This window comes from Erpetoichthys calabaricus, chromosome 6 (assembly GCF_900747795.2).
Source record: "Erpetoichthys calabaricus chromosome 6, fErpCal1.3, whole genome shotgun sequence".
Taxonomy (NCBI): domain Eukaryota; kingdom Metazoa; phylum Chordata; class Cladistia; order Polypteriformes; family Polypteridae; genus Erpetoichthys; species Erpetoichthys calabaricus.
In genome coordinates, this window is record NC_041399.2 from 213,564,219 (window position 1) to 213,586,409 (window position 22,191).

A 22,191-nucleotide genomic window follows, 5' to 3' on the forward strand; every position below is an offset into this window, starting at 1 on the left:
ATTTTATTGATTTTATTAAAATCAAATAACATTCCATACAAGCAAGCCAAATTTAACAAAACTGGATTCAGAATTTTGAGGTTTTGTTACAGACTTGAATTGGAATTGTAGTCTAGGGAATTCACAGACTGCAGTGGGCTTTGTTTCCTGCCTTGCACCCTGTGTTGGCTGAGATTGGCTCCAGCAGACCCCCGTGACCCTGTAGGTAGGATGTAGCAGGTTGGATAATGGATGGATGGGTGGATGGGATTCACAGAGTAATGGTAGAAACATACATGGCGCAGGAAGAGAGGAAAGCCAGTAGTGCTAACCACTGCGCCACCACTGCGTCACTACCCTTCATAAGAAGATGTAGTTTAAATTACAGACTTGCCCTCCCTGTCTGGCATCCTAGTTGGCCTGGTGACAATTTAGTTCCAAGTCACAACAATAAAACAGTCCCCCCACAAAAGAAAAAAGCCTTTTTAATCAAGGTATTGATTAGCATGTCACTTTTGGTTAAGCAGCTTGTTATTTGATGAAGCCCTAAAGGGTGTCAGGCTAATTTAGTTTAAAGCAAGGGGAAATCATTGACTTTTTAGGCTGGTATAAAAAGGCACTGCACTGCTCACTCAGTTCCACTTCTTTGTGACATTCACACTGCTGCCTCGGTGTCCTGGGATTAGGTAGGTGACAGATATGGTGTGCTTTTTATTTTATTTGGCATATTGTTAACGGTGATACTCTGCAGTGGCTGCTGTTTATTCCTCACAGCTGACATTGGTGGGGCCTTCATTAGATTCTGAAGTGGGGTACAAGTAATAAGACTGCAGCTAAGCCTGTGCCAGTGCCCGCTGGGACCTTCTGGTGTTGACATGCTAAGGAGGTGCCCAGAAGACAAGACATGGCATCACTGAGAATGCAAGAAGCTGAATTAGTAATAGGAAGCCAATGATGCTTAGTAGATAGATAGATAGATAGATAGATAGATAGATAGATAGATAGATAGATAGATAGATAGATAGATAGATAGATAGATAGATAGATAGATAGATAGATAGATAGATAGATAGATAGATAGATAGATAGATAGATAGATAGATAGATAGATAGATAGTTGTGAAAGGCACTATATAATAGATAGATAGATAGATAGATAGATAGATAGATAGATAGATAGATAGATAGATAGATAGATAGATAGATAGATAGATAGATAGATAGATAGATAGATAGATAGATAGATAGATAGATACTTTATTAATCCCAAGAGGAAATTCACAAAGTAGTAGTAGTAGAAGAGAGTGCAATGGGTATCGGGGGTTTCTGACTGCCAATGTGCCACAGCAGGCTGGCATTGAGGGTGACGCTCATCCGTGTAGTAAAACACAAAGAGGTGCCATTTCAACACTTACCCTCAGTCAGAATTCAAGATGGTATTGTAGTGGGGCGAAGAAAGAACAGGTGCCAGCTAGGCAAAACTCGATTTAATTGAACAAATATTTTACAAAAGTTAATGAAAAATATGCGCCCAAATGAGCCGTCGCCTTCCTTTTATATCTGGCGAGCCAGAAGGGGAGAGGCTTCCTTTGCTTCAGTGCCCCCAAGGGGTGGATTCTTGAGGCTGTGAGGGGAAAAACGAAGACAAGTTTTCTGGTGTCAGCACCCCCTCTTAAACCGGGTTAGTGCCACTTACTTCAGGCGAACCTGGAAGGTGACTCTCTGGCGTGTACATATAACACAATGTCATTTGGAAACTTTATATTCTGAAACTGCGCCGAGAGATGTTGGCATGTTTTCATATAAACTAACCTGTGGCACCATGCCAAGGATGTAATGATTTGAAAAAGTAAGAATTCAATTTGTGTAATAGCAAGAAAGAGAACACATGGCTATTGTTTTCTGTGAAGTGGTGCCATACCCTTACCTTAGAACTCCTACACCATTTGGCGCATCGGGCAATGAGATGTTGCCAATGAATTCGACTGGCCATTCAGTGTCAATGGCTTTAAGATTTTCACTTCCCAGGTCTTGAAAGGGAACCCCACCTCATTTTTCCATTTGTGGGCATCCAGTTCATTGGAATTCAGTGTGCGGGCAGCCTGAGGACATTGCCCATTGATGTCTTCCAGTTTTCAGAGGCCATTCCTCTGTAGCACTCCCTTGTTGGTAATGTTGGTCAGGCACGAGATGCAGAGTCTGTGTTGGAGTCTTTCTTCTCGAACCCTCTCCCACTGGAGCCCCAAATCTCATTCCGTCCCCTCCGTTCCGGGCCAGCGTTAATCATGCCCCCGCTGTCAGTCTGCCGCCCTCCCTCAATCGGACCCAACAGTCACTCCCAAGACGTTACAATACAAAGCATTTAATGTGCTACATTACTTATGATGGGGTTTGAGAAAAATCTCCTAAATTAAACATCGATTTTAAGGTGAAGCTTTTGACCTTCTACTTTAATGACAAAATAAACGACGAGTATAAAGTTAACATATCGACTTTAATCTCGACATAAGCGTCAAGATTAAAGTGGAAATGTCGAGAATGAAGTCGGCGTGTTGACTTTATTCTCGACATACACTTTTCTTTTGTTCACTGTGTCCGTATTTATTTTTCTTCTCCGTGGCCCTAATACGTTTCCGTATAAAAGAGAGGCATGTGTTTTGGGGGAAAAAATGGACAAAGTATAAAGAAATAAGTGGCGCAACGTTAGCATGTCTGACTCCAGATCAGAAGATCTGCGTGTTCAAATCACGTCGGGGTCAAGCTCATTATGGCACACCCAAGACGAACATTAACTGTGGTGGGTTGGCGCCCTGCCAGGGATTGGTTCCTGCCTTGTGCCCTGTGTTGGCTGGGATTGGCTCCAGCAGACCCCCGTCACCTTTTTTCAGATTCAATGGGTTGGAAAATGGATGGATGGATGGATAAAGAAATAACTTGACATTTTGACTGCTTAGAAAGTGCAGAGGGACGTCTTCACTGGCGATAAAAGCGATTTCAGGGGTCCATCGCAGGGAGCTTTGTGAGTGGGTGAAAGACGACTGTTGTCAGGCCGGGGTAGCACTGAAAGGGTTTCTATTAAAATGCGACTTTGAGATTAGTAAAATTTCTGTTAAATTATCTAGTTTCCACAAACAGATCATTTCTTTCTGGAAAATGATATTTAAACACAACTTTTCTCCCCACATGTCTACCCTATGGAACAACAGAGTGATAACATCCATTCATCCATTATCCAACCTGCTGAATCCAAACACAGGGGTCTGCTGGAGCCAATCCCAGCCAACACAGGGCACAAGGCAGGAACCAATCCCAGGCAGGGTGCCAACCCACCGCAGGACACACACAAACACACCAAGCACACACTAGGGCCAATTTAGAATCGCCAATCCACCTAACCTGCATATCTTTGGACTATGGGAGGAACATGCAAACTCCACGCAGAGAGGACCTGGGAAGCGAACCCAGGTCCCCAGGTCTCCCAACTGTGAGGCAGCAGCGCTACCCACTGCGCCACCGTGCCGCCCAGAGTGATAACAGTTCATATAAAGTCATTATTTAATAGAAACTGGTTTGAGAGTGGGCGGCACGGTGGCGCAGTGGAGTTTGCATGTTCTCCCTGTGTCTGCGTGGGTTTCATCCCACAGTCCAAAGACATGCAGGTTAGATGCATTGGCAATCCTAGGTTGTCCCTAATGTGTGCTTGGTGTGTGTGTGTGTGTGTGTGTGTGTGTGTCCTGCGGTGGGCTGGCGCTCTGCCCCTGCTCTGTGTTGGCTGGGATTGGCTCCAGCAGACCATTGTGACCCTGTGTTCGGATTCAGCAGGTTGGAAAATGGATGGCTGGATGGGTTGAGAGTGATATCTTGTTTGTAACTGATTTGTTGGACTCAGAAGGTAATCTGCTAGATTATATGTCCTTTTTGAAGAAATTTAAATTAGGTTGTACTCAAAAAGAATACAGGCAGGTTTGTCATGCAGTCCCATTGGCATTAAGGCAACATGCATGTTAAGTTCAGAAGTCAAACCAGCGTTGCCAAACTTAAAAATTGGAAATTGTAATCTAAACGATAATAAATGTAATAATAAGGTTATTAGTGCAAATTTTAAATCCATTCTTGTCCATGATTTTAACTCAGGAAAGCATTTGCAAGTTTTTAATGGGGATCAGTCAAATATGGAAAAGGCTTTTTCTAAATGTGTTAAGTGGCCTGTCTCCCCAAAAATTAAAGAAACACATTTCAAGATAATTAATAATATACAGTATACCCGACGGCAGAATTTCTAAAAAGAAGATTTAAATTTGATGTGGACCTGTGTTCTTTTTGTGATTCAACTTTTGAAACATTACAACACTTCTTCTTTTCATGTCATGTTTCGGCTAATTTTTGGTTAGAAATACACAGCTGGTTATCACTCAAGGTTAATGATATCCCACAGTTTGACTTATCTCACATTATGTTCTACATGGATAACTTACTGTATATCCATCTGTCTCTGATATGATTAACATTGTCATTCTCTTAGGTAAATACCATATACACCAGTGTTTCCCAACCTCAGTCCTGTGGCCCCACTGTGGCTGCAAGTTTTTTGTTCCAACCAGCTTCTGTTTTTAATTGGACTCCTTGGCTAATTAAGTGATGTGTTATTTCCCAAGTTCTGTGTTTTGGGAACAATATAGAAATTAGAAAACTAAGTTTATATATATATATACGTATGTATATATACTATACTGTATATATTGTCACGCTTGGGTCACAGATTTGCACAGAAACACAAGAGGTTGTAGAGACAGGAACTTTATTCAAACACTGCAAACAAACATTTGTCTCTTTTTCAAAAGTTTAAATGTGCTCCTTGACAAGACAGAGATGACAGTTCCGTCTCACAATTAAAGGAATGCAAACATATCTTCCTCTTCAAAGGAGTGCGCGACAGGAGCAGAGAATGTCAGAGAAAGAGAAAGGCAAACAATCAATCAAAAATTGACAGGAGCTGTTCTGACTTTTAAGTCTGCAAAGTACCGCACGGATCGTGCGATATATCAGCCACCAGTAAGCCCAGCGAGCAAGGGAGCAATGTGAAGGTAGTCTTTCAGCGTCTTTTTTTTTTTAACCTGTAGGGGTGCGATCAGCCCCCCAGCTCACAATATATATATATATATATTGTGACAGACGACCGGCTATGGACTCCGGTCGTCACCCCCAGGCCGCTAGGAGGAGCCCTCCGGACAGCATATTTGCGCCCCGAGTTCCAGCAGGGCCTCATGGACTGTGTAGTGTTTTGACACAGCCCTGCTGGATACCTTGGGGGCCGTCAGGAGTCGCTGTAGGGGGGCTAGTGGGCTCTGGCATGCCCTATAACCCGGGAGTGCATCCCAGTCACGTGACTGGAAGAAGCGATGTGCTCCCGGGATGAAGAAAAGGACTTTGCCCTGACCCGGAAGGAAAATGGACTTGTGGGTTTGGCTTGGAGCCACTTCCGGGTCAGGGGCTATAAAAGGACTATGGGTAAGCCCAGACACTGAGCTGAGCTGGGATGTAGGGTGGCGACGTGTCTGGGAGTGGAGGATTGTGTATAGTAGAGAGTTTATTGTTTAATGAGTGTGGAGTGGAGGGTGCTTTGTGCACTTTATAATAACAAAATAAAAAGTTATTATTATTATACTTTCACCTGGTCTGAAGAGTGGTACCAGAGGGTTCGAGAGGTGGACACGAGCTTCAACTGCTACAATATATATATATATATATATATATATATATATATATATATATATATATATATATATATATATATATATATATAAAATAGAAAATTCAACTCACCAAGAAGGCCAGTGGATGGAACTGAAAACACCCTTCCGGGAGTACAGGTAAGTATTTGACAGGATCTAAAGGTAAGTTGGTTCAGATACCATCAAAAGGTATGCAAAAGTATGCTGAAAGGTCAGTAAATTATATCAAACCCTCATCTCCAAATGATGATCTTATTCAAGAGATGGAAGAAAAAATATATACTGTATATATATTGTATATATATATATATATATATATATATATATATATATATATATATATATATATATATATATATATATATATATATATGTATATATATATATGTTCATAGCATTCGTTGTCTGAATCACGATCTGATTGTATGGGTGGTTACCTACCAGGTAATGCATGTGGTTGGTCTGAAAGTCGGCAAATATCAGCCATGCCCTCTCAGTTGCGAGAAGCAGATCATAGAATGTTACATAGTTTACTGTCAAATAATGCAAAGAGTACCCGACATGTGTTTCACCCTTATTTGGGCTCATCAGGCGTACACACTGCACTGCATCCCCTCACAGGGATTGATCCTCGGACGTCAGCACCACGGCTTGTGGTTTGTTTATTTGACAGCCTGGAGATTGGAGTAATTACATTCATTTGCAGTCTGAACCGAGGTTCGATCCCCGTGAGGGGATGCAGTGGAGTGTGTATGACTGATGAGCCCAAATAAGGGTGAAACACGTGTCAGGTACTCTTTGCATTATCTGACAGTAAACTATGTAATATATATATATATATATATATATATATATATATATATATATATATATATATATATATATATATATCCATCCATCCATCCATCCATCCATCCATCCATCCATCCATCCTCTTCCGCTTATCCGAGGTCGGGTCGCGGGGGCAGCAGCTTGAGCAGAGATGCCCAGACTTCCCTCTCCCCGGCCACTTCTTCTAGCTCTTCCGGGAGAATCCCAAGGCGTTCCCAGGCCAGTCGAGAGACATAGTCCCTCCAGCGTGTCCTGAGTCTTCCCCGGGGCCTCCTCCCGGTTGGACATGCCCGGAACACCTCACCAGGGAGGCGTCCAGGAGGCATCCTGATCAGATGCCCGAGCCACCTCATCTGACTCCTCTCGATGCGGAGGAGCAGTGGCTCTACTCTGAGCCCCTCCCGGATGACTGAGCTTCTCACCCTATCTTTAAGGGAAAGCCCAAACACCCTGTGGAGGAAACTCATTTCAGCCGCTTGTATTTGCGATCTCGTTCTTTCGGTCACTACCCATAGCTCATGACCATAGGTGAGGGTAGGAGCGTAGATCGAATGGTAAATTGAGAGCTTCGCCTTGCGGCTCAGCTCCTTTTTCACCACGACAGACCGATGCAGAGCCCGCATCACTGCGGACGCCGCACCGATCCGCCTGTCGATCTCACGCTCCATTCTTCCCTCACTCGTGAACAAGACCCCGAGATACTTGAACTCCTCCACTTGTGGCAGGATCTCGCTCCCAACCCTGAGTGGGCACTCCACCCTTTTCCTGCTGAGGACCATGGTCTCGGATTTGGAGGTGCTGATTCCCATCCCAGCCGCTTCACACTCAGCTGCGAACCGATCCAGAGAGAGCTGAAGATCACGGCCTGATGAAGCAAATAGGACAACATCATCTGCAAAAAGCAGTGACCCAATCCTGAGTCCACCAAGCCGGACCCCCTCAACACCCTGGCTGCGCCTAGAAATTCTGTCCATAAAAGTTATGAACAGAATCGGTGACAAAGGGCAGCCCTGGCGGAGTCCAACTCTCACTGGAAACGGGTTCGACTTACTGCTGGCAATGCGGACCAAGCTCTGACACCGATCGTACAGGGACCGAACAGCCCTTATCAGGGGGTCCGGTACCCCATACTCTCGGGGTACCCCCCACAGGATTCCCCGAGGGACACGGTCGAATGCCTTTTCTAAGTCCACAAAACACATGTAGACTGGTTGGGCGAACTCCCATGCACCCTCCAAGACCCTGCTAAGGGTGTACAGCTGCTCCACTGTTCCGCGACCAGGATGAAAACCACACTGTTCCTCCTGAATCCGAGGTTCGACTATCCGACGGACCCTCCTCTCATATATATATATATATATATATATATATATATATATATATATATATATATATATATATATATATATATATATATATATATATATATGGGCAGTGGTACAGTGGGTAGCACTGCTGCTGCCTCGCAGTTGGGAGACATGGGGACCTGGGCTCGCTTCCCGGGTCCTCCCTGCATGGAGTTTGCATGTTCTCCCCGTGTCTGTGTGAGTTTGCTCCGGTTTCCTCCCACAGTCCAAAGACATACAGGTTAGGTGGATTGGCGATTCTAAATTGGCCCTAGTGTGTGTTTGTGTGTGTCCTGCGGTGGGTTGGCACCCTGCCCGGGATTGGTTCCTGCCTTGTGCCCTGTGTTGGCTGGGATTGGCTCCAGCAGACCCCTGTGACCCTGTGTTCGGATTCAGCGGGTTGGATAATGGATGGATAATGGATGGATGGATGGATAATGGATGGATGGATATATATATATATATATATATATATATATATATATATATATATATATATATATATATATATATATATATAATCTTCATTTGTATCTTGATCTTTGTTTGTCCGCGAATTCATTTTCCCCTGACACTGCCTTGGTTGTTACTTTTGTTTACAAACACTGTCGATAGCACTCTTTCTGTTTAGATCTGGCGTCGACACCTGCTTCGTTGTCGAGGCTGTGGTTTTTTGTGTTTCTATCGACCGTCGTTGGCAGCACTTCGTCCAAATCGAATGTTCACCCACTTCTTGGAGTCGGCAGTCAGAGTATATAAGTCAGACACACTTCTGTGATTTTCCATCAGTCGGCGTTTGGAGTTCAAGAAAGAAGCATTGGTTCTTCCTTACTCTTTGGATTGCCACAAAGCAACCTGCGAGACTGGAGAAAGGTTGAGAAGAGATCGTGAGAGGAAACGACAGCGTCGTGAAAACGAGATGGACTGTGAACGGAGAGAAGCAGAAATGCTCCTCCACCACCACATAATTACTATTCGGACAGTGATTCCGAGTAGTCCGTTCCTATCGAAAAAAATGTCCAAGGGTTTTGTTTTGTAATTTTGTTTCCCTTATAAAAAATCATAATGCTGTGCGACGAAGGGCCCAGTTCACGACTGGCAGCCGCGTTTAAACAGGGAGTCCTTCACAGACAACTTTAACACGCGCAACGTAGTTGGGTGAACATGGCTAGTATAGATATATACTATATATATATATATGGCGGCACGGTGGCGCAGTGGGTAGCGCTGCTGCCTCGCAGTTGGGAGATCTGGGGACCTGGGTTTGCTTCCCGGGTCCTCCCTGCGTGGAGTTTGCATGTTCTCCCCGTGTCTGTGTGGGATTCCTCCGGGAGCTCCGGTTTCCTCCCACAGTCCAAAGACATGCAGGTTAGGTGGATTGGCAATTCTAAATTGGCCCTAGTGTGTGCTTGGTGTGTTTGTGTGTGTCCTGCGGTGGGTTGGCACCCTGCCCGGGATTGTTTCCTGCCTTGTGCCCTGTGTTGGCTGGGATTGGCTCCAGCAGACCCCCGTGACCCTGTGTTCGGATTCAGCGGGTTGGAAAATGGATGGATGGATATATATATATATATATATATATATATATATATATATATATATATACTATATACTATATATACTATATACTATATAGGGTGTCCCAAAATTCACGCAAGAAGTAATTTTGATAGAGAAAATATAGGTTAGAGAAAAAAAATATAGGATAGAGATAGGTTTTTAATTAAAAATTGTAAATTTTTAATTGATTCATAAAGTATACAGTATAGGGTTATGTATGGAATAGCATATCGGGTAAATGGCTTCCACGGCTTTGCTGGCACATACGCACTCTTTTGTTGAAATTTTCCATGACCGTTTTGCATAAATGTGGCTGAATTTCGTTGATACAGTGCTCAATTTCCTCCTTCAAGGCGTGGGTGGTCGTGGGCTTGATGGCGTAAACCTTAGACTTCAAAAAACCCCAAAGAACAAAGTCCAACGGCGTTAAATCACATGATCTGGGCGGCCAATTCTGATCACCAAAACGGGAAATTACACGACCAGGAAATGACTCATGCAGTAATTGAATTGTTTCTCAGGCTGTATGGCATGTGACACCGTCTTGTTGAAACCACATGTCGTCCACATCCATATCTTGCAATTTAGGCACAAAAAGCTGGATTATCATGTCGCGATAGCGAGCACCATTAAGTGTTATTGCCTGACCAGCCGCATTTTCGAAGAATGGTCCGATGATGCCTCCTGCCCAGAATCCGCACCAAACAGTGACACGTTGTGGATGCATTTGCTTCTCAACAACGCGTTGTTCTTTCATGTAGCGCTCCATTTTTAATAACCCTGATCTGTGAGATGTCACACTGTCTTTTTTTTTCGTTGGCAACACTTTACCGCACAAATGGCGCCAAATTCAAATCTTGCATGAATTTTGGGACACCCTCTATATATATAAAAAAGTGTACCAAGCAGTTTTATGTGAATAATGTATATAACAATATTTTCATCTTGATTTTCATTATACTTTTCTAGGTGTTCTAATTAATTATTAATTATTATTAATTAATCCATTATTAATCCATTATTTACCAATTAGTGGGTCTGATGGTAAAGTAGTTGCAGCCTTTGATTATTCCGTGTTGTTTGCCTGCGTGTCTGCTCTGCTCATTTTTAATTATCATTAATAAGAACCAACGTAGAGCAAAAACTGCAAAGAGAAAGGGTAAAATATAATGAAATCAACAAAAGAGAGCTAAGCATTTAAATCATTAGCAAAAGCAGAAATATTTCTAAATGTCTTAAAAATGTAAAAATCATGCAGCTGTGCTTCTCTGAATGTTGAATAAAAGGAAAATAATCCCAGCTAATTAAATGAGATCAGTGCTATCAGGTGTTGTCACTGATTAGGCATCTGGTTGGAACAAAAGCCTGCAGCCAGAGTAGGCCACCATGCAGAAGTGAGGTTGGGAAGCACTGATCTACACTGTTGTAGCAAGTGGAGAAACAGCAAACCGTCTTTGACATAGTTCGTTAATGATTTCAAACAATACTTCCTATCACTTAAGAAACTGAAATCCAGCAAATCTGTAAGAAGGATTTATGATATCTCATTTATTACTGTTTTGATTTATGCCTCCTGCGTCTTCTGGCCTGTGTTCCCTATTTGTTACCTTGCAGTATTTTGTATATTGTGAAATTTATCATCCCCACAATACTGTGAATATTGTTTTATACTTTTTTGAATGTTGAATTTATATTCTCTACTTGAGATTTGTATTGTATTGTGCTTCATTTGGTAATAAAAAAGGCGAGCTGAAAGGTCAAGAGAAAGTGTGAAACACCTTAGTTTCGATCTGCTGCGGCTTATAAAGCGATCCCTATCGGCAGTTGTCTGGGCGTCAGCTCGGAGGAAGAAAGCGAGGGCTTACTTTTAGTTTTCAGAGAAGTGCGGTTCGTGTTGTGCACTCGCGTGCCGGCCGCCTGCATTTTAATAGGAACTTTTTGGCGCGGGAGATGCCACTCTTCGGAGATGCGCAAACGTCATCGCACGCGCAGAGAAGTGGTGACGTGCGCTAATTTAATTGGTCGGCGCGTTGGCGCCGAATATAAAAATGAACTTCCGGCCTCTAGGGGAAGTCTTCTGATAGACGGCGCTGAGAGAGGTACGGGACTGGGCAGAGCAGAGCGTTAGCTTGAGTTTGCCAAGCGCTTCGGCTTGTGCCTTGATTTTTGTACATTTTTCTCCTCTTGTATAGATTTTAATAAATATGTCTTGATTAACTTTGGTGGTGGTATTTATAGTGTTGGGCTTAAAGGTGCACTTTTTATTTTTGTATATACACATGACATTTCTCTTTTGTCTGTATTTTGAATATTTTTGTGGTTTGACCCTGCACTGTACATTGTTTGGAGGAGCAGCAGCTTCCTGACGTGGAATATTGTGGAGGAGGACCGCTTTATGTTTGTGTATTTACATGTTTCACTAGTTTTTTGTTTGGGATTTTTATTCAGCACTGTAACTATTGTTATTTGCGATGGTGATGGACACGCTGACACGAGATTAGACAGGAGTCCCCGTGGACTGTGATGTTTGCTGATGACATTGTGATCTGTAGGGAGCAGGTGGAGGAGACCCTGGAGAGGAATGAAGGCCAGTAGGACCACCAAGACAGAATACATGTGTGTGAATGAGAGGGAGGCCATTGGAATGGTGAGGATGAGGGGAGTAGAGTTGGCAAAGGTGGATGAGTTTAAATGCTTGGGATCAACAGTACAGAGTAATGGGGATTGTGGAAGAGAAGTGAAGAAGAGAGTGCAGGCAGGGTGGAGAAGTGTCAGGAGTGATTAATGATTGACAAGTATCAGCAAGAGTGAAACGTAAGGTTAACAGGATGGTTATAAGGGTTGCAGAGGTTGACACAGGAAACAGAGCTGGAGGTGGCAGAGTTAAAAGATGCGAAGATTTGCACTGGGCATGACGAGGATGAAAAGGATTAGAAATGAAGACGTTAGAAGGTCAGCTCAGGTGGGACGGTTGGGTGACAAAGTCAGAGAGGCGACATTGTGTTGGTTTGGACGTGTGCAGTGGAGAGATGCTAGTTATATTGGGAGAAGGGTGCTAAGTATAGAGCTGCCAGGTAAGAGGAGAAGAGGAAGGCCTAAGAGGAGGTTTATGGATGTGGTGAGAGAGAACATGCAGGTGACGGGTGTGACAGAGCAAGATGATCGGCTGTGGCAAACCCTAACAGGAGCAGCCGAAAGAAGACTATATCTATTGTGTTTATTCATCATTTTGTGGATTTGGTTTCATAATTTTTTTGGTGTGACCTTTTCAGTATTGGACTGTTTGTGTAGATATATATTCCACAGGACATTATTTAATTATTTTTTTCTTGTGTGCACCTGTATATAAAACCTCACTTTGTTGTTGCAAAAAACCCAACCCTGTTTGTGTCTGTCTCCCTGTCTTACACAGTCATGGTCGGCCCAACATACTAGACAACTCGAGTGTAGACTGATGACCCCATATTCCAGTGGGTGTTACAGTTAATCATACTTTAAACAATGCAGGGTGCAGACCCCCCAGCCATGTAATGCAGCGTGGTAATTCCAACTGTTAATGACGCTCGGACACTTGGCCATTTTCATTCTACAACTTGGGTAATTTCAGGCTGCGGATACCACTCAAAAATTTCATTGACAATCACTAGGGGTCCAAAGTGATGCCACTACCAGTAAAGATGAAATATTACAGATGGATGCTAGGAATCCGATGGCACTAACAAGAACGGGTAAAGCAACAAATGAATACGTCAAGTCATGTTGGGGATCATGCACTGATACAGTGCGTTGCCGCACCCACTACACAACGAAACGACTCGGGATCCCGGTTGGCAACCCCACAGGGAGACACGCGGTCCTGTCTCACCCTCCGGAAATGACACTCTATCTCCCGCAGCCAGGTGTTTACGTGGGCGAACCCTTAGTCTGGTCCAGCCACTCGGGTCCCCAACAATGAGGATCTTACGAGCTGGATCACCCTTGGAGGGGGGGGGAAATGCACGACATTTTTAATTGACGCCATTTCCGACGCAATACGAAAAGGCAGCTCTGTGTCGAATTCAGTCCTGGTTGAGCTCCTGGTCTTGATGGCCTCCTTCCTGATTAAGGCGGCTTTTATAGAAAAGTCCGGATGATGGGTGGTGGCAAGTGACATCAGGGTGCGTCATATTAGTCCTCCTCCACACTAGAGAGGTTAGGAGCACGCACTGATACAGCACATTGCTGTACCCACCACATGACAAACCAACTCGGGCTAGGACCGAGTGCAGCCATGCAATGGGTGACACCTCCACACCACATGAGTTCAGATGGAGTGGAACCAGTGGGAGGTTTTTTTTTTTTTTTATGGTGGCTGGAGTGCCAATTCTGCTACCAACCCCCATGTTTTTACATGCAGGGCTGGATGCAGATTAACGTCATACCCAGGATACTAGGGTAACGATAAATTGGGTTAGAGCAGGTGTTACAGGGAAACTCGTGCCCCGTATTTCTATTTCTGACAAATCCCTTGCCCGTAAGGCACGCCGTAAACCCACATGTCTGACAACTGATAATGGCAAAGAAAATTTTAGTGAAAGACATGTTCTTATTCAGAGTTAGCATACAAGAAGTAATATGGAACAATCGAGAGAGCTGGAAAAAAATGTGCAGCTCATTGGTGTCTCAATGGACTGTCAACCTAAGATGGAGTACAAGTTCTGAATATGCTTGTTAACGTAACAGAGAGGCACATTAATGTGTGTAGTCCTGCCCAGTGGGCATGTGAGGCTTGCTTTTTCTTTGTTACTTTTATGTCTGCCCTGTAACCATTCTTCATACAATGTTTTGCCACTTTTGTGCCCCCCAATACCATATTTAAACCCCATTCAATTGTAACATCAACCGTGTTAACTGCTTTGTCTGTTCATCTCTCATCAGCTTTGCCAATGGCTTTGATATTTCAAAGTGAAGAAATGTGCCTGGTGCAGCTTTTCTTTCAATCTGAATCTGGGTACTGCTGCATCAGTGAACTGGGAGAACTGGGACTTGTGCAGTTTAAGGATGTAAGTGACACATCTCAATAATAATAAATGGATGAACATTGCTGTAGTTTGTCAAATCTGACATTTAGATATTAATAAAAGTGGGCTGGCATGGTGGAAAAGTGGTTGTACTGCTGGCTTGCAGTAAGTGGACCAGTGGTGTAGCGCTAAAGGCTTTGGACTTCAAGACCTGAGATTGTGGGTTCAAATCCCACAACTGACACTAAAGTCACTTGATTTGCCTGTGCTCCATTTGTAACCAATTGTATTTGTAAGTTGCCTTGGATAAAAGTGCCAAATGTCCCCTTCTGTGCTCTTCTCGTGTCCACAGTCGAAATATACGCAGGCCAGGTGAATTGGTGACACTAACACTGGCCTTTGTGTGTGTTTGCCCTGCGATGGACCAGCCCCCTGTTGAGGGTTTGTCCCTGCCTTGTGCCCTGTGCTAGCTGGGATAAGCTGCAGCACCCCCCTTGTGACCCTGGATTGGATTAAGTGGGTTACAAAATGACACGACATATTCCTGAAACTGGTAGTGGTGTCTTAGTACTGTATCATTGTGTGTACAGCTAGACAGATATTGAAGGCACTATATAACTGATAGATATGAAAGGTACTATATAACTGAAACTGATAAGTAAGACATAACGGCACTATATGATAGATATATAGATTTGATAGGCACTATAAGATAGATAGATATTGAAGGCAGTATATAACTGATCAATGAATAAGATATGAAGAGCACTATGATAGATATGAAAGGCACTATATAAAAGATAGATATTGAAGGCATTATATAACTGATGAATAAGGCATGAACGGCACTATGACAGATAGATATAAAAGGCACTATATAACTGAAACAGATAAGACATGAACGGCACTATATGATGGATGGATGGATAGATAGATATTGAAGGCACTGTTTAACTGATCGATGAATAAGACATGAATGGCACTATATGATGGATAGATATGAAAGGCACTATATACAGTAATAGACAGATATAGATACAACACATTATGACCTGTACGCACACCAGGATGACAAAAAAGGAAGAAACTTTAAAAAAGAAAACTTTTGAGTCGGTGGTCCCAGTCCCAGTGAGGCATTATGCAGGCATATTGCTGTTGGTTTAAAGGACCCCCAGTCACGTTTCTAGATGCACTTCTGCTAAATGATTTGTTGTCTGAAAGTCCTCCGTGTTGGTGCGTCATAGAGAGGATGTGCGGCATTGTTCATAGTGGCAGTCGGATTTGTCTTCATTCTCTTCTTTGAACATTAGAACAATCTGGATGAGAACAGACCATTCAGCCCAACAAAGCTCACCTGTCCTGTCCACTTAATTCTCCTAAAATAACATCAAGTCGAGTTTTGAAAGCCCTTAAAGTCTTTGCTACGACCTTCAGGTCATCCAGAGTGTCCCCAACTTATCATTAAAACTCAGGGGGTAGAAAAAAACTGTTTTGTCCAGCTTCCTTGCATTTCACAGGTAGGCATAAAATTCTTAGACTTCAATAACCAAAAGAAAAGGAACACATTATTAACCTCTCTTCTAGATATTCGTCTCCAGTATAGGACGGTATGATGATAAAGCCATTTGACCTGACTGGAGTCTTCAGTCACTAAGTCAGTTTTTCCATATAAATTTCTCCCTGATGAGTTTTTGATTTGTTTAATTAAAACATTTTGTTGTGATGATGTCAAGTTTAGTCACCTCAGGGGGGCTGTTTAGCTGTTTGTAATTCACGGGGCCTCGATGTGAGCACTAAAGTGTAAATCTCATCAATGAGGTGCATTTTTCAAGAGAAGCCCTTGGCACGTTGTTTCTGTTCCAAAGCAGGCAGGTGCCTCTACACCTAATGACTGGTCGTGAACTGTATGTGTCCTCTTGTGGTGGACCACCTGGACGCACTGCAGATTGCATCCTCCACTCCAGTCTTTCTTTGACAGGCAATGATCTGTCTGCTCCACAAGGCTTGCAGCACAGGGAGGATGATGTGTTTAAATTTCACCTGCACCTTCAATGCCATCCAGTTATCTCTGTTAAGGGGTCAGCTCAGAGGTATGCAGGTGGATGAGCCTGTTGGGTCCTGGATGAGGGACTATCTGTAGGACAGACCGCAGTTTGTGAGGCTCTGTGAGGAACACTGGAGCACCACATCAACAGGCCTGTCTGATTTACTCTTCATTCTGCACACCTCAGGCTAGAAATATAACGGGAGGTCAGGTCACCTGCAGAAATTCTCAGATTCTGCGCTCATGGGGGTTACTGATAAGTGGGATGAGACAAAGGAGAGAAGTCAGGGGGGAGAACTTGGAGAATTGTCTGCAACTTAACATCAGCAGAGCCAAGGAGCTGCTTATTGATGTTCACTACAACAAAGAGAGCCTCTGTGTCTGGTCACTGTATTTAAGGAGTGAATGTAGAGGTGGTCCACTCCAAGTACTCAGGGGTTCACATCAATGACAGGTTGAATTGGTCTCGGAACACAGAGGAACTAGGGAAGAACAGGTGGAGCAGGCTCTTTAATGTGGGTAGTGACATCCCTCACATACATGAGCATCATAGTGGGGAGAAAAAGGATAAAGATTACCCAGGGGGCCTTAAAGACTGGAATGAAAAGTACATGTGACAGACCTGCATCGAGAGCAAGAGACCCACAGAGAATGCTCATGTATTGGGCCCAGGTTGTGTGCTACACCCCTGCTCTCACATCTTCTGCAACCTCCATGATGGTCAGTGGGGTGTGCTGGGCTGATCACATCACTTCAAGAGAGGCCCACCGAATCAACAAGCTCATTTTAAAGGGCAGGCTCTCTTATGGGACGCCTTCTGGACCCCTTGAAGGTCGTAGTGGAGGTGAGAATGAAGACAAAACTGAGTGTCATTATGAACAATGCTGCACATCCTCGCTGTGACACACCAACACTGAGAACTTGCGGCCAACAGATTACTCATCAGATGTGTGTGACAAAATGCAACGGGGGGGGGGGGGGTCCTTAATACCGGAATGCAATATGTCAGCATATTGCCTGACTGGGACTAGGATTGGAAAATCAGAAGTTTTCTTTCTTTTTAATTTTCTTGCTATTGCTTCTCCCTGAGTCATCTCAATGCAAAGACTACATCAGATGATGTTCTCCCTGGCATGAAACCAAGCTGTTCCTCTCCTATGGTGGTCTCTTCACTAAGACTTCTATCTATAACCCAAACTTTCATTGTGTTTGACATCATCTTTATCTCTCTCTCTGTAGTTTCCACAGTCCTGACTATCTACCTTCTCCTTATAAATGGGTACAATCATATTGTTCCTCCACTCCTCATTTTCTGTTTTACATCCTACAGCACGTCATCCCTTAATATCTTCTATATAACCACTGGTAAGCTCTACAGAGCTTCACAGCATTACAAAGCATTTTTGTGAAGAATCTTCTTCTTCTTTCACACACAATTACCCATAAGCCATCGGGAATGTGTTGTATTATGTCAGCTTCTATTGTGTAATTTTCAAATTGCCTTCACCTTTTGATTTGCCCTCAGACAGTCATATGAAAAAGTTTGGGAACCCCTCTTAATTCTTTGGATTTTTGTTTCTCATTGGCTGAGCTTTCAAAGTAGCAACTTCCTTTTAATATCTGACATGCCTTATGGACACAGTAGAATTTCAGCAGTGACATGAAGTTTATTGGATTAACAGAAAATATGCAATATTCATCATAACAAAATTAGACAGGTGCATAAATGTGGGCCCCCCCAACAGAGATATGACATCAATACTTAGTTGAGCCTCCTTTTTAAATATAACAACCTCTAGACACTGTCCTCCTATACCCTTTGAGAGTCTGGATTCTGGATGGAGGTATTGTTGACCATTCTTCATACAAAATCTCTCCAGTTCAGTTCAATTTGATGGACAGCCTGCTTCAAATCATCCCGTAGATTGTTGATGATATTCAAGTCAGGGGACTGTGAAGGCCATTCCAGAACATTGTACTTCTCCCTCTGCATGAATGCCTTTGTAGATTTCCAATTGTGTTTTGGGTCATTGTCTTGTTGGAATATCCAACCCCTGTATGCGTAACTTCAACTTTGTGACTGATGCTTGAACATTATCCTGAAGAATTTGTTGATATTGGGTTGAATTCATCTGATCCTCGACTTTAACAAGGGCCCCAGTCCCTGAACTGGCCACACAGCCCCACAGCATGATGGAACCTCCACCAAATTTGACAGGAGGTAGCAGGGGTTTTTCTTGGAATGCGGTGTTCTTCTTCTGCCGTGCAAAGCGCTTTTTCTTCTGACCACATAACTCCATTATTGACTCATCAGTCCAAAGCACTTTGTTCCAAAATGAATCTGTCTTGTCTAAATGAGCATTGGCATACAACAAGCAACTCTGTGGTGTGAGTGCAGAAAGGGCTTCTTTCTCATCACCCTGCCATACAGATGTTCTTTGTGCAAATTGCACTGAATTGTAGAACGATGTACAGATACACCATCTGCAGTGAGATGTTCTTGCAGGTCTTTGGAGGTGATCTGTGGGTTGTCTGTCACCATTCTCACAATCCTGCTCATATGCCACTCCTGTATTTTTCTTGGCCTGCCAGACCTGTTGGGTTTAACAGCAACTGTGCCTGTGGCCTTCCGTTTCCTGATTCCATTCCTTACAGTTGAAACTGACAGTTTAAACCTCTGAGATGGCTTTTTGTAGCCTTCCCCTAAACCAGGAGACTCAACAATCTTTGTTTTCAGGTCTTTGGTGAGTTGCTTTGAGGATCCCATGCTGTCACTCTTCAGAGGAGAGTCAAAGGGAAGGAAGCACAACTTGTAATTGACCACCTTAAATCCCTTTATATCTCAGGATTGGACACACCTGTCTATGAAGTTCAAGGCTTAACGAGCTCATCAACCAATCAGCATTGAGCAGTGACAGGCATTCAAATCAGTACAATGACAAGGGGACCCACATTTGTGCACGGCCAGTTTTTCACATTTGATTTAATTTCATACAACTAAATACCGAGTCACTAAAAATCTTTGTTCGGAAAACATGGCAGTACTCAGATGTTCTTAGGAAATGAAAGACAGACCACTGTTATCTTTTCTGTTGAAAGGAGAGTCAGTTATTATGCAGGCTGAGAGGGGTTCACAAACTTTTTCATATGAGTTTGTTTGTCTGTCTTATAGTGCCTTTCAGGTGTATCTCTCTGGGAACATCTAAAGTCTGTTTTTTATAAAATCCTCTTCCTGTTTCTTCACATAATGTGTGGCCCACACTGCTCTTTGCCACCATGAAGTATTTTGCGTGGACACCTCTGTGAACCTCAGGTCACACTTCAGCATGGAGGGGAGTTGAACTGACTGACCGAAGCTGAGCCCTTGTGAGATGTTGTTCATTTTACATTTTCATTGTAAGGCTGAATGTCAGCTGAGGTCATAATTTTGTATTTTCTGTGCACATTGGCCAGCAATATTTTTCTGCGCAAACCACAGCTTTATGATGTGCTGGACTTGTCTGATTAGATTTTTCTACAACATTCCCTTTTTTTTTTTTTTTTTTTTTTTTATAATCTTTCTATGAAATTAATTTCTAGGGATCCACTAATTAGCGGTTAATGAGCGTCACTCTGAGTTTAAATCACATTAATGACTGTCAAGTGCAACGCACAGGAGAGCTGGAGCTCGCATTTCCGAAATCAGTGAACAAAATCATAATAGACAGTGGAAGAGAACGGACACCACTGGGGTGGACATTTGTGAAGGGTGAGCCAAGGTTATCAGCTGTAATCCCCCCCACCGTATCCCACCGCTGCTCTCCTTTGTAACGTGTCATTCATTTTCCCAGAGGGCCCTGAGCTCTACAAAGCCAAACAATGTCCCTGTTGCATTGATCTGACACACACACACACGGATCTCACACACACCCACCCCCCCACCCCCCTCATCAGCTATTGGTTTTTCTCTGAGCCCCTCATGGAGCTTACAGCTCGACCAGACTGCAGAAATGGAAAACGATGAACTTGACTCTCTGAGGTAAGCAGTAATAATGGAGGCAGAGAGCTGGGCCCCCAAAGAAGGGAATTTTCACTCCTAAAGTGGTAGCCAGCATAATAACAGATGAATTTTCAAATCTTTATTTGATATCATTTGTGCCAATGGCAATGGACCAGCTCTATCAGTCATGAGGGTGACATCCATTGGGGGTCATTTGTGTGACCTTAAATGGCTGTGCAGGAGCAATCATATGGGATAATGCAGTGCAAATTAATGGGGCAAACGAAGAAAAACATCCAAGGTTTCACGTTTTGGCCATCAGGACCATGGGGACAAGATGGCAAGACCCAAAAGCCACCACAGAGTCAGAAAAATGAGTTCCTGGGAGTCGGCTGATTGCACGATTACTGCTGACGGGAATCAAACTTTACACATCCGGTGGACTGCGAAGCAATTGAGACCCCTTCACATTCTGCACACTTCATGGCGTTGTATATTTAAAACGGATACATTTCACATTGTTCACCATGACTCGCCACTCGGTTGTCATGATCAGGGCAGAATTTTAAGGTCGTATGGCCTTTTCCAATAGTAGACGCCATTTTGTGAAACTGTCGTTAGCGTCGCATCTCTAGGGGGCGTGGTCTCCGGAGTTCATCAGCACGACGGGATACAAGCTCAGCGTTTATACCAAGCTTTATCAGATCCCAGGATAAATTCTTTTAAAGCTTTAAAACAGACTTTCTCTTTTATCGATCTTTGGGTTTTGCTTGGTTTTAACTTCTTACCTGATTTTTGACTTTGATTGTTGGGTTTCAGTCACATGATTTATATTTTTTGTCTTGTGACTTTTGTACGCAAGTCATGGGTTCAACTAAAGAAACTTAACTGTTTCCTGCTGAGCCAGGACATCAATGACCCGTAATGACAAAGTGAAATGTTTCCAAACTTATGAAATATCATAAAACTGAAATCTCTCCTTCCTGAAAGTCTTCAGAGCCTTTGTTGTTGCACTCCAGATCGCACTCTGGTGCCTCCTGTTTGCTTTAATTTTTCTTGAGATGTGACAAGAACTTGACCGGAGTCCTCCTGTGCCAAGTGACTTGACAGGACATCATCAAGAAAGGCACATGTGGACCTGTGTAGAGAAGGTCCCACAATTCACATTGCACGTCTGAACAGAAACCAAACCATGAAGAACAAGGAACTTTCTGTAGACCTCTATGGTCAAATTGTGATGAGGCACCAATCAGGACAAGCGGATAAAACCATCTGTAAAGCTTTGAGTGCTCCAAGGAGCTCAGCGGCTTCCATAAATATGAAAGGGAAGACGTTTGTAACCATCAGGATTTATCATAGAGATGGCCATCAGGCCAAACTGAGTAACACAGCAAGAAGGGCCTTGGTCAAGTTGGTGACCGTAACATATCTATCAATTATATAGTGCCTTTAACATCTATCTACAGTGCATCCGGAAAGTATTCACAGCGCATCACTTTTTCCACATTTTGTTATGTTACAGCCTTATTCTAAAATGGATTAAATTCATTTTTTTCCTCAGAATTCTACACACAACACCCCATAATGACAACGTGAAAAAGTTTACTTGAGGTTTTTGCAAATTTATTAAAAATAAAAAAACTGAGAAAGCACATGTACATAAGTATTCACAGCCTTTGCCAAGAAGCTCATAACTGAGCTCAGGTGCATCCTGTTTCCCCTG

At 43.2% G+C, this 22,191-nt stretch overlaps 1 protein-coding gene across 1 annotated transcript in view; it reads left to right on the plus strand.

Annotated features, from left to right (window-relative positions):
• Nucleotides 1-637: 637 nt before the first annotated feature.
• Nucleotides 638-22,191, plus strand: part of si:ch73-173p19.2 (V-type proton ATPase 116 kDa subunit a 1) — a 154,351-nt gene continuing 132,797 nt past the window's right edge. Inside the window, 2 exon segments of the mRNA XM_051928808.1 lie at nt 638-665; nt 14,363-14,487. Coding sequence (XP_051784768.1) covers nt 14,371-14,487 — 117 coding nt within the window. The 5' untranslated portion in view covers nt 638-665; nt 14,363-14,370.